The sequence below is a fragment of the Chiloscyllium plagiosum genome, chromosome 5 (genome assembly GCF_004010195.1).
Source record: "Chiloscyllium plagiosum isolate BGI_BamShark_2017 chromosome 5, ASM401019v2, whole genome shotgun sequence".
In the NCBI taxonomy this organism is placed as follows: Eukaryota; Metazoa; Chordata; class Chondrichthyes; order Orectolobiformes; family Hemiscylliidae; genus Chiloscyllium; species Chiloscyllium plagiosum.
Window position 1 is genome coordinate 119,949,388 of NC_057714.1, and position 17,780 is coordinate 119,967,167.

Below are 17,780 nucleotides of genomic sequence, written 5' to 3' on the forward strand. Positions count from 1 at the left end.
GACAGATGAGACTAAATTTTTATAGGAGATCTGGTCAGCATTGGTGAGTTGGACCAAAGGATCTGTTTCCATGCTGTGTGACTCAGAAAATGCCCAGTCATAGAATCAACCTGCTGACAGACACTCTTTCCCTAACACTTCCTTCCCCTCCTATCCCCGCTGCCACCCTGTATGAACCCATGAAGTCATTTGGAGCAGGCATAAAAATTCCAGAAAAGAAATTTCAGACCCAAAAGAAAGAAATGATCTGAAAAACCCATCACTGACCCTTCTCATGTTGTCAAAGCAAAAGATCATATTGACTATTCAGACATTAATTAATTAATTATTAATTCAGAATGTTATAAGAACCATCTTCTATGGTGACTGAAGAACAAGAATTGAGGAGAGGAATATTTTGTTTTAAACCCATGGGCTGTTCACATCTGGTCACTCCTGCTGACCCACAAGGAGTACAGTAAAAGGCATTTCACTTGTAGAGCCAGCTGTTGGAATTGCCTTTCACTACAAGATCTCAAGCTTAGCCAACATAATTGGCAACTGTTGTATTTAAGTCAGGCTCTTAATTGCACTGCAAATGCCTGTTTTAAAAATGTTAATGAGAAATCCTGAGGAACATTCGCTGGCCCTGAAACCCACTGATATAAAAAAGCAATATTTTCACCGATTTAAAATTCTTAATCATACCTCCCTCCCATCCCTTCCCCTGCCTCATCGTGGGGACTTACCTGAACCATTCTTTCATATAGCTGTTGTATTAACATTGCTGTGCTAATACAGGTTTGGTTATATATTGCCCACTATGATAATATGTGAAGATGTTGGTGTTGGACTGGGGTGGACAAAGTCAGAAGTCTCACGATGCCATGTTATAGTCCAACAAATTATTTGAAATCACAAGCTTTTGGTGTATAGGGTTAAGGTGGGTCACCTGACAAAGGGGCTATACTCCAAAAGCTTGTGATTTCAAATAAACCTATTGGGCTATAACCTGGTGACGCGTGACTTCTGACTTTGTCTATATGACAATACTATTCCTCCTCCATGTGGGGGCAGTAACCAGGCTCTGTAAAGAATCAAAGCTCATGGTCTCCATCTTGTGGTAGTAAAGTGGCACTGCAGGTCATTTTGACATCACATATGACTTTGTTTGCCTACATCCATGGAGCTGGTATGTGCAGACATATGATAGTAGGCTTTAGTCAGTAAAGGTAAAGTCACCATAGTCCTGCCAGACCATAGGAATGGAAGTGCTCTGTCATTACAGAGGGAAATGACTGATGGTAGTTTAACCTGGGGGTCACCACTCTTCAGAAAAGGGCTGAGGTTCAACATCAAACTAGCCAATAGTCGGGTATAGAAATAAAATGATCTGGAACCAAATCAGAGTGCCTTTTTTTTTGTTACGTTTCCATATGAACAAGTGAATGTATGATGAGGAGCAGGGCTAAATAATTTGGCTTCTTGATTCTACTCATGAGTTGATCTGATTGTGGCATCTTCTCCGTGTTCTTGACTTCTTTGAGATTTCCTGATCAGAAGAAATAATTCCTCAATGTTGACTTTGTTGAATCCTAAACATTTTAACTACTTTCATCATATCACCCCTCAACCTGTTCTCCTGATTTAGTTTTTGAACCCTTATTATCACCCTAATGTGCAACACAGCCAGTGATGTCCAGGCATGACCAAATATATCTTTTTTAAAAAGAATTTGCCCTGTATCCATTCCAAAACTACCAGAGTTGTAGTGCGTGAGCTGAATGCAGTTTGTCCAGCTGGGGTCTTACCAAGGAATAGAATAGCCCTTATTGTCATGTGCACTCGAATGAAAGGTTCGTAATGTCAACTTTCAGTGTCATCTTAGCTACTGGGTACTTAGGTACAGATACTTATAAGTATAATTACAGCATTTTTAAAAAGTCGAGTAGCATGGAACAGTTGTCCCAAACGTTAATGAAAGTGACGGTAAATACTTAAGTCTTCGTCTGTGCTTGCTGGCCCTAGAGAATGAGGTCACACTGCCTCCACATGCGGGCCTCCATCCAGGACTCACTCCGGGAATTGGCTGGCTTGCTCCACTCTGATGCAGTACTCGGTGCGTGCTCGCTCTATTCCACCATATGACTGTATATCTCTGTATCACTGAATACCCCCATTCCTTCTGCTTTGTTTCCTCTCTCCAGCCTAAAGATTGGGTGGGCTGGAGAATAGTTCAGCTGACTCCAGAGTCCTTGGACTCATTCAGTGAAAATAGGTTGTTCTAGACAAAACTGTTCTCTGCAAAACATTTGGAAGCCCCAAAATGTAGGAAGTGGCATGTCAAGATTGCTCCTGACAGAAAGGACAGATAAATCTTAGAGTTTAGATCAGGTGGTGCTGGAAAAGCACAGCAAGTCAGGCAGCATCCGAGGAATAGGAAAATCAATGTTTCAGGCAAAAGCCCTTCATCAGGAATAGAGGCAGGGAGCCTCCAGGGTGGAGAGATAAATGGGGGTGGGGTGGGGCTGGGGAGAAGGTAGTAAAGAGTACAATAGGTGAATGGGGGTGGGGATGGAGATGATAGGTCAGAGGGGAGGGTAGAGCGGATAGGTGGGAAGGGAGATTGGCAGGTAGGACAGGTCATGAGGACAGTGCTGAGCTGGAAGGTTGGAACTGAGGTAAGGTGGGGGGAGGGGAAATGAGGAAACTGGTGAAGTCCACATTGATGCCCTGGGGTTGAAGTGTTCCGAGGTGGAAGATGAGGTGTTCTTCCTCGAGGCATTGGGTGGTGAGGGAGCGGCGGTGGAGGAGGCCCAGGACCTGCATATCCTCAGCAGAGTAGGATCTTGGAGCTAACTGGCCCAGTACAGATTGGCATACAATGGGCTGCCATCCAGTTTTCCCAGGATGTGGGTGATGCTGGCTTGGCCAGCATTTATTGCCCATCTGTAATTGCCCAGAGGATGTTTTAAGAGTCAGCCATATTGCCTTGGGTCTGGAGTCACATGTAGGCCAGACCAGATAAGGACAGCAGCTTCCTTCCCTAAAAGACATTAGTGAACCAGAAAGGTTTTTCAAACAATCCACAACAGTTTCATTAGACTCTTAATTCCAGATTTTAAAGAAATTGATTTAAATTTCACCATTTGCCTTGACAGGATTTGAGTTGAAAAGTGTGGTACTGGAAAAGCACAGCTGGTCAGGCAGCATCCGAGGAGTAGGAGAGTCAATGTTTGACCATGAACTAATGTTGTTGAAGAGCTCACGTTCGAAACGTTGAATCTTAGATGCTGCCTGAGTAGTAGTGCCGAGGCTGAATGCACTTAGTCCAGCTGGGGTATGACCAATGAATAGAATAGCCTTTATTGTCACATGCACTCGAATGAATCCTGAAGAACAACTCATGCTCAAAACATTAACTCTTCTGCTCCTTGGATACTGCCTGACTGGCTGTGCTTTTCCAGCACCACACTTTTCAACTCTGATCTCCAGCATCTGCAGTCCTCACATTCCCCATGTTGCTGGGGTTGGAGGATTTGAGCTATAGGGAAAGGCTGAATAGGCTGGGACTGTTTTCCCTGGAGCGTCGGAGACTGAGGGGTGGCCTTATAGATAGAGGTTTATAAAGTCATGAGGGGCATGGACAGAATAAATAGACAAAGTCTTTTCCCTGCGGTGGGGAGTCCAGAACTAGAGGGCATAGATTTAGGTTGAGAGGGGAAAGATCTAAAAGGGACCTTGGGGGCAACATTTTCACATAGATTAGATTAGATTAGATTAGATTAGATTACAGTGTGGAAACAGGCCCTTCGGCCCAACAAGTCCACACCGACCCGCCGAAGCGAAACCCACCCATACCCCTACATTTACCCCTTACCTAACACTACGGGCAATTTAGCATGGCCAATTCACCTGACCCTGCACATCTTTTGGACTGTGGGAGGAAACCGGAGCACCCGGAGGAAACCCACGCAGACACGAAAAGAACGTGCAAACTCCACACAGTCAGTCGCCTGAGGCGGGAATTGAACCCGGGTCTCTGGCGCTGTGAGGCAGCAGTGCTAACCACTGTGCCACCGTGCCGCCGTGCCGCATAGAATTGTCCATGTATGGAATGAGTTGCCAAAGGAAGTAGTGGAGGCTGGTATAATTGCAACATTTAAAAGGTATTTGGATGGGTTTAGAGGGATATGGGCCAAGTGCTGGCAAATGGGATTAGGTTGGAATATCTGGTCAGTATGGATGAGTTGGACCGAAGGGTCTGTTTCCGTGCTGTACATTTCTACGACTCTATGGCAGGTTTTCTGGATGAATAGCCTATTAAAAATATCACAAGGCCAACGCCTCTCTTAGAATGCCATCTCTGTCTCACTGGGTGATGTTATTGTTTTGCATTTTCCATTCCAGATCGCTGCGATTGATGGGATTTCTGACACTAACAGGTACTGCAATGGGATCCTATATCATGGTTATGGCAGTCCTCAGCCCATGTCCCTGGCTGGTTCAGACACGGGCCGGCAGTATCCTCATAGTGAGTTATGTTTTACATTACGTTTGAAGTTCTGAAACTCCTGAAATCAGCCTCAAAACACATCCAGCATTTCTATAGCACCCTTCCCCCACCACAGGGTGTTCCAAAGCACTGAACAACAAATGGCATTCCTTTTATAGAAGGGCAGTCACTTTGGAATCTCGACATTTACCTTGTCACACCACTACCAACATTTGTTTTCCTCAAGAAAGCTCATTTGCAGTCTCTGAGGTGTGATGGTGCCATGTGACTCCTAATATTTACTTTGGCAGTCTTTGTATTTCAGACTTCACCAGTCTTGCTTAATTTGAAAACCTTTCAGCTCCATTTTGCGCTTGGCTTTAAGTTTCTACATGGTATTCCTCAGCTCTCGGGGCTCTGAAGTTTTGCATTTTGACTGAAAATAAATACTTCTTTGCTTTGCTCCATTTAAACTCCATTAATACTTCAGTTGCCATTCATGCCAATTAATAATTTCTGAACATTCCATATTGCCTCAATCCAGTGATGTGACTTCTTATTATAATAAAACAAAGAATTGCGGATGCTGGAAATCTGAAATAATAACAGGAATTGTTGGAGAAGCTCAGCAGGTCAGGCAGCATCTGTGGAGAGAGAAATAGAATTAACATTTTGAGTTCAGTGACTTAAAGTAGGCAAGAACCAAGGATCACTGAACTACTTCTTGGTACCTCTTCCTGAGTTTGGAGAAAGTGAGGACTGCAGATGCTGGAGATCAGAATTGAAAAGTGTAGCACTGGAAAAGCACAGCAGGTCAGGCAGCATCCAAGGAGCAGGAGGATTGAGGTTTTGGGTATAGGCATTCTGATGAAGGGCTTCTGCCCGAAACGTCGATCCTTCTGCTCCTCGGATGCTGCCTGATCTGCTGTGCTTTTCCAGTGCCACACTTTTCAACTCTTCTTGATGTTTATTGTTAAGTTCATCTTGATGTTTGCTGCTTGATGGTAAAAGCTTGTGTTTTGATATGGCCACTCTCCCTGCTCTCAAGACCCTCTGACACTGGCTAAGCAAAGTTCCCACTAATGGGGTACAATAATGGCAATGACCATACCATGTTTCTTCCTGCACCTTCTGCTCAAGGGTCAGAACAGCAGCCATTGCAGGAATGACTCTGACCGTGATTAGATACCTAAAGGAATGCAGCTGTGCAAGAAATCATCGAGCACAGGAGGTCATTCGGTGTGGAAACTGAGGGAAGAAAAGAGTGACAATGTCTTGGAGAGAAATACTTTATTATTAATGAGAGGAAGTAGAGGAGTCAAAAATGGGGACAGATCTATAAGACCAGAAGATACAGGAGCAGAATGAGGCCATTCAGCCCATTGAGTCTGCTCTACCATTTGATCACGGCTGATATGTTTCTCAACCTCATTCTCCTGCCTTCTCCCCATATTCACCAGGATACTGGTCCCACCAGGTGGACTCTGTCCCATTGGAACAGCTCGGTCCTTTCCCAATACTGATGCCAGTGTCCCATAAATCCGAACCCATTTCTCTCACACCAATCTTTGAGCAAAGCACTAACTCTTTTATCTGTTGAACCTCTGCCAGTTAGCTCATGGTTCATTCCCGATTACAGCTATATTTCGTTATTCTCTCTCCTCTTGAATGGTCCACAGTACTATGGTGCTATGATTAGTTTCCTCATCCTCTCTACAGCTCCTGCTGTCATCCATACAGGGAGCAAGAATCTAAAACCTGTCATACATATTCATGGACTGACGCTCTGTCGGTATCCCTCTACCTGCCTCGCTCGTGCTCACACCCTCCTGACCCTGACCACTGAATTCGAGGTGGTTAATTTAGGCGGTGTGCCTACCTCCCGAAACACAGCACCCAGGTAATTCTCCCAGACCATGACGTGTTGCAATGTTCGAAGCTCTAACTCCAGCTCATCAACTGTGAGCTGGAGTTCCTCAAGAGGTCTGCACTTGCTGCAGATGTGGTCACGAGGAACCACAATGGGGTTCAACAGCTCCCACATCATGCAGGTACAATACTGGCCTTACCCTGCAACTCTACTTTATATAACTAATTTTTAAAAAAAATTTCCTACTGGTCTTTTTATTTTGTCTATAACTCTGTTAATATTTGTCCTATTTAACTCTGAACATGAAATTACCTATACTAGTCAGATTAGCAGTTATCACCAACCAATGAAATGACTGTTTTCCTGTGATTTCACTCCTCCTTTTGTGCTGAGTCCCCAGTCCTGGGCTTTAACTGATCCTGTTTAAACTTAAACTGTAAAAGCCAGCAGAAACCACCTCTATCCCTCTGCACCAAATTCCCACGCTGTCACCAAAATCCCCAAAGTGTATATATACAGGAACTTCGATTATCAGATTATCCAGCAAGATCACAATGTCCCGATGCTTGGCTAAACTATGTTATCCGGCATTCGATTATCCGGAATTCGATTAACTGAATGAAATACGCCCTGCCCGTGTTCTTTGCATAATCGAGTTCCTCTGTAGTCACTCAGGCTGTGTCTCACTCCTAATTTGATCTCTCCTTCCTGACGATGCAAAGTCTGCTGATCTAAGAGACGTTTTGGTGATGATAACCCCACCATTATTGTGATAGTCTGGTTGCTGGAACTCGTAGCCAGGCGGAAAGCTTCAGTTAGTGGGAAGGTATCATCATCCCTCAAACAGGTTTCTGCTCTGGCTATGATGTTGAAGTAAAGACCATGTGCACAAATTAATGGAGATCTTGGATTGCGATGTAGACAGTGGCAGTGATAACTGATTTGTAGCAGAGTTCAAAAGGTTAGCAGTTTGGGAAGATTAACTTGGTGACATTGGTGAGATTAACTGTTAGTAGGCCAGCTGGGTGTGAGGTTCAGCAGAAGGGTCGGAATTGCAGTTGCATCCAGTCTGGCCACTATTGTGAGTACCTCAATGAGCCTTTTGGGAGTTCCCAAAAAGTCTCAGAAGGAACAGTATCCAGAACAGTATCCAGAAATTGGCTGTATCTGGGACAGCAGCAAGAGTGTAGGAATGTCATGGAATACTATACCATTGGGGTAGGAATTGTGGAGCATAGCATACCTGGGTCAGACAAAATTGAAAGGAGGCATAATGATAGAGAGGGACCGAGGAGAGAGGTAAGCAATAGTGTTAAAAATAGTAGAGGAAACTAGAAGCAATGGAAATAAATATGAGCCACACCAGGAAACTTCCTACTTTCCTCACCTTGCATCTCTCTTCTGAATTTCCAATCTATACAGCTCAACTTGGATCAGATTCACAGGAGTTGCACAAGTACTTGATGTATCCTTGATCTTCAGATTGTACTTGAAACCCAGAATCCAGCAACACTCCTGTTAGCCCCTGTCCCTGCTATTCTATGTTACTTATATTTCCAAGTGGGTGGTTTGGGTTGAACTCAGTCCAGATAGAAATGTACAATTTGGAAAGCCTTAGATTAATTAGACACAGGTCGCCATTGGTTTTTTAAGCAAAGGTCGTATCTTGATTCAAAACTTTGAGGAGGTAACAATTTTTGTGATGCTTGCTGTAATCCACATAGATTTTAGAAAGGCTTTTGACAAGGTCTCACATGGCAGACTGATAAGAAATGTGGAGCTCCGTGACATTAATGGGAAAATGGCTGGTGGATCCAAAATTGGCTCATTGGCAGAGAGCAAAGGATAATGTTCAATGAGTTTTGTGACTGAGTCGTTGTCTTCAGTAGGGTTCTGCTGGGTTCAGTACTAGGTTCACTAAGTAAACATTGATGGTTTAGAACTGATTATAAACATGATTAAACTGTTTTGAGGATGATACAAAAATTAACTTTAGGTGGTTATAACACAAGAAACAACCAATTTGCAGACAGCTAGAAGTTACAATGAACTTTTTTTCTACAATAGCCAGGTTATTTGACTGGTCAGTGTGTTGGAAGATGAATATTGTCTTAGATGTCAAGAATTTATCTGCTCTTCTTCACATAGTGTCTTCATTTGGATCATGCTCCTTAAAGCCTACTACTTTAATCACATGTCCTAATATCATCTTGCATGATTTGGTGTCAAACTTAGTTTTGCTTTAGGCTTGTGAAGTGATTAATTTGGTGGGATAAGGGCAGAGAGATGACACAAAATACCCGGTGGGATTCTACAGGGGGTGCAGGAGCAGAAGGCCTTGAGTGTATATCAGTATAAATCACTGAAGGTGAGAGAGAAGTTAATTAAGCATACAGTATCCTAGGCTTTTTTAAAATAGGGGCATGGAGTGCATGAGCAAGGAAGTGATGTTAAGTTTGTATGAAAGAGAAGCTTTTGCTGAAGTGTAACGTTCAGTTCTGCAATGCCACACTTCAGTAAAGATGTGAAGGTATTGGAGAGAGTGTAGAAAGACTCACATAATGATTCCAGGAATGAGGACCTTGCATAGAAAGATTGAGGAAGTTGGGATTGTTTTCCAAGGAGAAGAGAAGATTTGGAGCAGATTTAATAGAGGTTTTCAAAATCAGGAGGAACTTAGACAGTATAGATAGGGAGATACTTCCAATTGACTGAAGAATTTGAGAATTGGCAGGGTAAGGTCTAAGGTGTGAAAAAGCAACAGTGACATGTGTAGAAACTTTTATATGCAGCAAGTGTTTGGATTGAAGGTACTGCCTGAAAATGGGGCATTTGAGGCTCTCAAGGAATTAGATTGGTACCTGGAAATAAAAATACAATGCTATGTAAAGAAGGTGGGGGTATGGCTCTGATTTTTTTGTTTTCTTCAGAAAGCCAGCACAGAGACAATGGGCTGAATGGCTTCCTCCTGTGCTGTAACCATTCTATCTGATTCTGAGGTTACCCTCTTTTTGCAGTGCTTTGAGATGTTTCACCATGTTGAAGGTGCTGTAAAATTGCAAGGTTTTATCATCATGAGAGCACTTAGGAAGGCAGTTTAACACCTGGTCTGAGCAATGGCAATTTTGCAAGTGTAAAACCCCATCAATATACTGGGAGTTTTGGCCTGGATTATATGCTTGACCTGTAGAGTGGGGCTTGAATGTGGAGTCTTCTGCTTTGGGATTGCACTGAGCCACAGCTGACATCATATTAAGCTGAAAGTCCAACTGGCATCACTTTTTCTCTCCCCATCAGGTCATGTCATGGATCCTATTTGTTGGAACGCTGTCATACGTGAAGGTGATGATTGGTATCATTCTGCGTGATGAAGGTCACAGTGCCCTCGTCTGGTGTGGAGCAGTGGTGCAACTGGGCTCTATGTTGGGGGCGCTCACCATGTTCCCCCTGGTCAGCATCTACAACCTGTTTCAATCTGGTGACCCATGCAACACCAAGTGCTTTCTGTAATTGACACCTACAGACAGTTGGAGGGCAAAATAAAATAAAAAGGTAGCAATAGACTGGAGATTAAGGAGGACCTACAACCTATTTATTCGTACCATGGGGAGATTACGGTGCAGATGTCAGTCAAAGCATCTGTCTCAAGTATTTGCCATCCCTAGGTAACATTAGAATTTACTGAGGTTGGAGCGATTTCTCCCAGTATTATGTCATAATTTCAGAGGTGAGAATGGAGGTCAGCAAGAGCCCCAGAGATGCAATCATTTCTTCCCATCATGTCCATATATTCAGAAAAGGGTGGCAACCAAAGTGATGCATTGTTCTTGGGAATTTTAATTTATCAAAAAAAGGTTTGAATTGGTTGCTTTGTTCAATTCGTAGAATGCTAGTTCTTCTGTTTCTATGGAAGGGAAGTAAAATTAAATGAAAGATTGTATGCCTAGGCAGGGATAGAATCAGTGGAAGGACCTTTGAGGGACCATTCTCTTTGAGCAAAAATGGAAGGTATTCTGCTCAGAGTATGATGCTGCATAATTTTAAAATGTAAAATTAAATGAGATAAACTGTATTTTTCTCTACCTTGGTCTCTGATTTATTCCCTTCTGTTGCCTTTATCCCAACTCTTGCCATTAGTGTATTAAGAAATATTTAATGACTCATCCTCTGCTTCTATTTTTTAGTGATTTTAATTAAAGACTTGACAGATTTTATTTCAAACTGGCTTGGCATACAAAATATTACACAATAAAGTATCTGTCAAGAGTAAATAACACTCTTTGCATTTGGAATGTTTACTGTGGTTCAATTTAAATTGATGTTTTGTGTTTGATCCATTAAAAAACTTCCCCCTTCTTTGGTATTACAAAGTATTTTGCTCCTTTCCATTCAACGCTGTAGATTCCAGAACATTTCAAAGACCACCAATGAAAGTAGCTGGAAATGTGTTGCTGGAAAAGCGCAGCAGGTCAGGCAGCATCCAGGGAACAGGAGAATCGATGTTTCGGGCATAAGCCCTTCTTCAGGCTTATGCCCGAAACATCGATTCTCCTGTTCCCTGGATGCTGCCTGACCTGCTGCGCTTTTCCAGCAACACATTTCCAGCTCTGATCTCCAGCATCTGCAGACCTCACTTTCTCACCTATGAAAGTATACAAATGTAGAAAAGCAACAGTCAATGGTGATCAAGAGCACTGAATTCCAATACAGTGCAATCACATGCACCAACCATCTACCATTTAACCTCTCAATCTGTAATGGGAAATTAACTCAAAGGGAGAGAATTGCTACCAACTTATAATTTCTCTCTGAACATCTTTGGCAAACAAGAAGGAATTGCAATTCTCAAGCACCTTTTGAGGATCAGGTATCTTAAAACACTTTATTAGTGAGCCAAAGGGTCTGTTACTGTGCTGTGTGACTCTATGACTTTATTGGTCATCACATCAGAGAGAAATCACCTGAACTCCATTTATAGTGCCATGGATTTTTTTTTTACATCCCTCTAAGAGGTTAGAATCTGCCTTGGTTTAATCTCCGATGAAAAAAAAAGCACATTGACATTGCACTTCATGCCTTAGTGCACAGGTACAGGCCTCTGGGCTGGAACCTGAATCCACAATCTCATAATTCAGAGGAGAGCTACCCATAGCTGACACCTAAATGTTTAATTTTGATACTGGGAAAATGAAGATCAGGCTCCCTAGATTATTCTGTTTTACCCTGGATGACAAAGCAGTCAGATCCTTCATTTGCTAAAACTCTTTTCTATTCCAGATTCATCCTGGAATGGAGAAATTCCATAGCTTGGTTTCATACTGCAAACCATCTTCTTAAACTCCTCTCCAAACCTCCAGCTTCATTTTCAACGATAGGTGTGAAAAATTCTTTGCAACGAAGGTTAATATAATCTGATCAGCTGTTACTGTCACATCTCTTCCTTCCATTAGACCCTGTCCTAGTCTTAAAATAGTACTTTTCGAGTCTGACAGCACAGAGGCAGGTCCTTTGGCCCAAACTGGTCCACACCGACCAAAATGTCCATCCTCACTAAACCCATTTCCCTGCACTTGGCCTATATTCTACTAAACTTTTCCTATCCATGTATTTGTCCAAACACCTTTTAAATATTGTTACTGTACTCATCTCAACCACTTCCGCTGGCAGCTCGTAGCACCCTCTGTGTTAAAAAGTTTCCCCTCAGGTTCCCTTTTATTGTTTCCCCTCTAACTGATGCCCTCCAATCCTTAATTCTCCAACCCTGGGAAAAAGACTGAGTGAATTCATCCTATTCATGCTTCTCATGATCTCATACACTTTTATAAGACACCCCCTCAGTCTCTTACACTCTAAACGAAAAAGTACTAGCTTGTCCAACTTCTCCCTATAACTCAATCCTTTGAGTCCTGGCAACCTCTTTGTAATTTCTTATGCACTCTTTCCAGTTTAATAACGTATTTCCAATAGCAAGGTGACCAAAACTGAACACAATACTCCAAGTTGCAGCCTCGCCAACATTCTGTACAACTGCAACATAACTTCCCAACTTCTTTACTCAATACCCAGACTGATGAAGGCCATTGTACCAAAAGCCTTCTCTACTGTTCTGTCTGCCTGTGACTCCACTTTCAGGGAACCGTGCACCTGAACGCCAAGGTCCCTCTGTTCCTTCTTCAGTAAATTCCTGTATCCCTTTTATACCTCCTGGGATTCCCTTGATCCCAGCTGCCTGTACCTGAGCCAAGTCTTCTCCTTTCTGGTCAAAGCCTCAATATCTCTTGTCATCCATAGTCGTGCCAGCCTTGCCCTTCACCCTCACAGGAACATCAAGACCTTGAACATTAGCTGCCACACTTTTAAAGGCCTCCCACTTGACGGAGGTCCCTTTGCTTACAAACAAACTACTCCAATCAATCCCTGCAAGCTCCTGACTGATTCCATCAAATTTCACCATGCCCCAATTTAAAACTTAAACCTTGGACCAGTTTTGTCCTTCTCCATAACTCCTTAAAATTAATAGAACTATGGTCACTTTTCTCTCATTTCTATTTCATTCACCTTTATTATTTTTGGGCTCATTTTGTCATTTAAACTCACCTTCTGCTCTCTACCTTCTTTCTATTAAGTACTGATCACTTAATCTTCACACTTGATTCCAATGTTGTCTAGTAGTTTTAGCAATTCGTCCTCTTAAGATATTGTCCCCCTCTTCCTCAAGGAAGGGGTCACCAACCTTCTTAGAAATTCCTCTCCACTTTCCCTTTCCTCTCTCAAGTCCTTGAACATTTTACCTCCTGCATCTTTATGTGCTATATTTCCTCTGTATGCATGTCCATATGTCCACATACTTTGGGGAAATAAGTTGCTGTTTTAAGACGTGTGTGAAATCTTTAGTGATGTTACTGTGATAAACTGTATTTTCTAGTCATTCCCAGCCTCTCTGCAGCCTTTAACATTGTTAACAAAAATCATCCTCCTCCAATAAATCTCCATTATCTTCCAACATGGGACAAGAGGACCTGCTCTTTCCTGGTTCCATTCCTATCCTAAGATAATTGCTTGGTAGTACTGACCTTAAACATTGCGTAAATGGAAGAGATGTTGAAGCTAATCATTCAAACAAGGAACGAGCATGACCCTTCAAGCCTGCAATGCTATTGAATAAAATGATTTTAGCATCAACTCTATATCCGCGCACACTCATGATAATCTTCCATCACGTTGGTATCTACCTCTACCTTAAAAGGTGCTACATTCACTGCCTTTTGAGGAAAGGAATTCCAAAGCCTCTCAACCCTCTGACAGAAAAAGAATTCTTATTTTGATTCTACATGGATGACCTCTTTTTTTTTCACATTGGCCTGATCAATTCCTCTCAGGATCTTGTATGTTTCAATTAAGTCAACTTTGACCATTCTAAACTCCAGAGGATACAAAGCCTATATTGTCTAGCCTTTCCCCATAAGGCAAATGACTCATTCTAGGAATTAATTGAGAAGTATGGCGCTGGAAAAGCACAGCAGGTAAGGCAGCATCCAAGGAGTAGGAGAGTTGACGTTTTGAGCAAAAGTCCTTCATCAAACCCATTCCTGATGAAGGACTTATACCCGAGACGTCGACTCTCCTGCTCCTCGGATGCTGCCTGACCTGCTGTGCTTTTCCAGCACCACGTTTCTTGACTCGGATCTCCAGCATCTGCAGTCCTCACTTTCTCCCATTCTAGGAATTAGTCTAGTTTTTTTTTAAAAAGTGGATACTGGAGATCAGAAAAAAACGCAGAGTGCTGGAAAAACGTAGCAAATTTGGCTGTTTTTAAAAATTAATTTGTGGGACTTGGGCATCGCTGGCTAGCCAGCATTGATACCCGTCCCTATTTGCCCTTAAGAAGGTGGTGGTGAGCTGCCTTCTTGAATCGCTGCAGTCCAGTTTTGACCCAATGACTGTGAAGGAACGGCAATATATTTCCAAGCCAGGAGTATCTGGAATAAGGTAGGTGAGCTTGCAGCATGGATAGTTACCTGGGACTTCAATGTTGTGGCCATTTCTAAGACGTGGATAGAGCAAGGTCAGGAATGGATGTTGCAGGTTCCAGGGTTTAGATCTTTCATTAAGATCAGGGAAGGTGGTAAAAGAGGAGGAATGTGGCTTTATTAGTCAAAGACAGTATAATGGTGGCTGAAAGAAATTTTGACGAGGACTTGTCCACTGAGGTGGTATGAGTTGAGGTTAGAAACAGGAGAGGAGAGGTCACACTGCTGGGAGTTTTTTTATAGGCCTCCGCAAAGGTCCATAGATTAGAGGAGAGGATTGGTATATTGGTTCTGGGCAGAAGTGAAAATAACAGGGTGGTCATTATGGGGGACTTTAACCTCCCCAACATTGATTGAAAATGCTACAACTATTATGCTGGATGGATCAGTTTTTGTCCAATGTGTGCAGGAGGGTTTCCTGGCACAGTATGTCAAAGGGCCGACAAGAGGGGAAGCCACACTAGATCTGGTATTTGGTAATGTACCAGATCATGTGTTATAGATGGGGGAAGGGCAATTATAATGCGATTAGGCAAGACTTCGGAGGCATAGAATAGGGCAGCAAAATGCAGGGGATGAGGACAATCAAAATGTGGAGCTGGTTTAAGGAACAGATACTGCGTGTCTTTGATAGATAGGTCCCTGTCAGGCAGGAAGGAAGTGATAAGATAAGAGAACTGTGGTTTACTAAAGAAATTATATCTCTTGTTAAGCAAAAGAGGGAGGCTTATGTAATGTTGAGACAAGATAGTTCAGATGAGGCGATGGAGAGTTACACATTAGCTAGGAAGGATTTAAAGAGAGAGTTAAGAAGAGCAAGGAAGGGACATTAGCAGTCTTTAGGAGGTAGAATAAAGGAAAACCCTAAAGCTTTCTATAGGTATGTGAGGAAAAGAAGGATGACAAGGGTGTTGATGTCTGCTTTTTTCGACAAATCTGGACGACACAAGTTTCTGTTCAACAACAGTAGCTTTATTATCGGATAGCCAGCAAGAGATTCAAAGCATCACTAAAGTGGCCGAGTTCCTACTTGTAGCAGCTCTTCTTCACGAATCTCTTACTTACACCCAGAGACAGTATATTTTATAGGAATTGAACAAAGACTTATTAGTCACACGGATGATTGACATCACATAAGTTAAAGCAGGCAATTATAATTTTACAAAACCTGATGAATGTCGATGTCCTGTAATAATGTGTGAATGGACAATAGAAACCGATTATCATATCTTCCATGATTATGTGTTAATGGAAAGGAAGTAAAGCAGAAAGGTTTTGCCTGCCACAAATGGGGAACTCACATACCTATGCTAATATGGAGCTGAAAATGTGTTGCTGGAACAGCGCAGCAGGTCAGGCAGCATCCAGGGAATAGGAGAATCGACGTTTCGGGCATAAGCCCTTCCTCGGCCTTATCCCCGAAACATCGATCCTCCTGTTCCCTGGATGCGGCCTGACCTGCTGCGCTGTTCCAGCAACACATTTTCAGCTCTGATCTCCAGCATCTGCAGACCTCACTTTCTCCTATGCTAATATGGAGATGAGGTAACGGGGGGGGGGGGAATTTACATACCTATGCTAATATGGAGGGGAAGTGAGACAATGGGAGAGGGAGGCAGCTAGCTGGGTTGGGCCCAAGGCTAGTAGTCCTGGCTGGAAAGGACAAAGGTTTTGTCTAGGCTTACTTGGAATGGGGGAATCCACATGTGTGGTTTGAAAGAGTACAGGCTTTCAGTTGCTGTTGCAGTAAGTTTTTTTTTGGTAGTGAGATTTTTAACCAGAAAGTTCCCAAAGTGCCCTGGAAGAGAAGCAAAGCATGGAACTGACCCTCCCCCCTTGACATTTTAACTTCCTCAACGGTAGGAATAGAGCCTGTGAAAGACAGAAGTGGGAAGTTGTGTATGGAGCCTGTGGAGATCGGAGAGGTGCTAAACGAATATTTCTCATCTGTTTTCACTCAGGAAAAGGAGAATATTGTAGAGGAGAAGACTGAGATCCTGGCTATTAGACTTGAAAGGATTGAGGTTAGTAAGGAAGGGGTGTTATCAATTCTAGAAAGTGTGAAGGTAGGTAAGTTCCCTGGGCTGGATGGGAGTCTTCTGAGAATTTTCTGGGAAGCTAGGGAGGAGATGGCGGAGACTTTGGCCATGATCTTTGAACCGCCATTGTCTACAGGTTTAGTATCCGAGCACTGGAGGATTGCAAATGTTGTGCCCATGTTCAAGAAGGGCAGTAGAGATGACCCAGGTAATTATAGGCCAGTGACCCTTATGTCTGTTGTAGGAAAAGTTTTGGAAAGGATTATAAGAGATAGGATTTACAATCATCTAGCAAGCAACAATTTGATTGGAAATAGTCAACATAGTTTCGTCAAGAGCAGGTCATTGTCTCACAAACCTCATTGAGTTTTTTGAGAAGGTGACCAAGCATGTGGATGAGGGTATGGCAGTTGACGTGGTGTGCATGGACTTCAGCAAAGCCTTTGATAAGATTCCACATGGTAGGCTATTGGAGAAAATGCGGAGGCATGGGATTGGAGGTGATTTAGCAGTTTGGATTAGAAACTGGCTTTCTGTAAGAAGGCAATGAGTGGTGCTTGATGGAAAATATTCAGCCTGGAGTCTGGTCACTAGTGTGGTGCCACAAGGGTCTGTTTTGGGACTATTGTTGTTTGTCATTTCTATAAACAATTTGGACGCAGGCATAGGTAAATGGGTTAGTAAGTTTGCAGATGACACTAAAGTTGGTGGATTGGCAGACAGTTTGGAAGCACAGAACAGGCCCTTCAGCCCACGATGTTGTGCCGACCACTGATCCTCATGTATGCACCCTCAAATTTCTGTGGCCATATGCATGTCCGGTAGACTCTTAAATGTCCCCAATGACCTTGCTTCCACAACTGCTGCTGGCAACACATTCCATGCTCTCACAACTCTCTGTGTAAAGAACCTGCCTCGGACATCCCCTCTATACTTTCCTCCAATCAGCTTAAAACTATGACCCCTCGTGTTAGTCATTTCTTCCCTGGGAAATAGTCTCTGGCTATCGACTCTACCTATGCCTCTCATTATCTTGTATATCTCAATTAGGTCCCCTCTCCTCCTCCTTTTCTCCAATGAAAAAGGTCTGAGCTCAGTCAACCTCTCTTCATAAGATAAGCCCTCCAGTCCAGGCAGCATCCTGGTAAACCTCCTCTGAACCCTCTCCAAAGCATCCACATCTTTCCTATAATAGGGCGACCAGAACTGGACGCAGTATTCCAAGTGCGGTCTAACCAAAGTTTTATAAATCTGCAACAAGATCTCACGACTCTTAAACTCAATACCCCTGTTAATGAAAGCCAAAACACCACATGCTTTCTTAACAACCCTGTCCACTTGGGTGGCAATTTTAAGGGATCTATGTA

General features: G+C 42.9%; 1 protein-coding gene across 4 annotated transcripts in view; it reads left to right on the forward strand.

The window, feature by feature from the left end:
* The window catches only part of si:ch73-196l6.5 (riboflavin transporter 2), a 28,646-nt gene extending 17,948 nt beyond the window's left edge, over nt 1–10,698 (forward strand). For all 4 annotated transcript variants that reach the window (XM_043690921.1, XM_043690919.1, XM_043690922.1 and 1 more), the window contains exons 3-4: nt 4,390–4,513; nt 9,642–10,698. In XM_043690921.1, the coding sequence (XP_043546856.1) occupies nt 4,390–4,513; nt 9,642–9,854 (337 nt within the window). In that variant the 3' untranslated portion in view covers nt 9,855–10,698. The remainder of the gene's footprint in view (nt 1–4,389; nt 4,514–9,641) is intronic.
* Nucleotides 10,699–17,780: the final 7,082 nt, after the last annotated feature.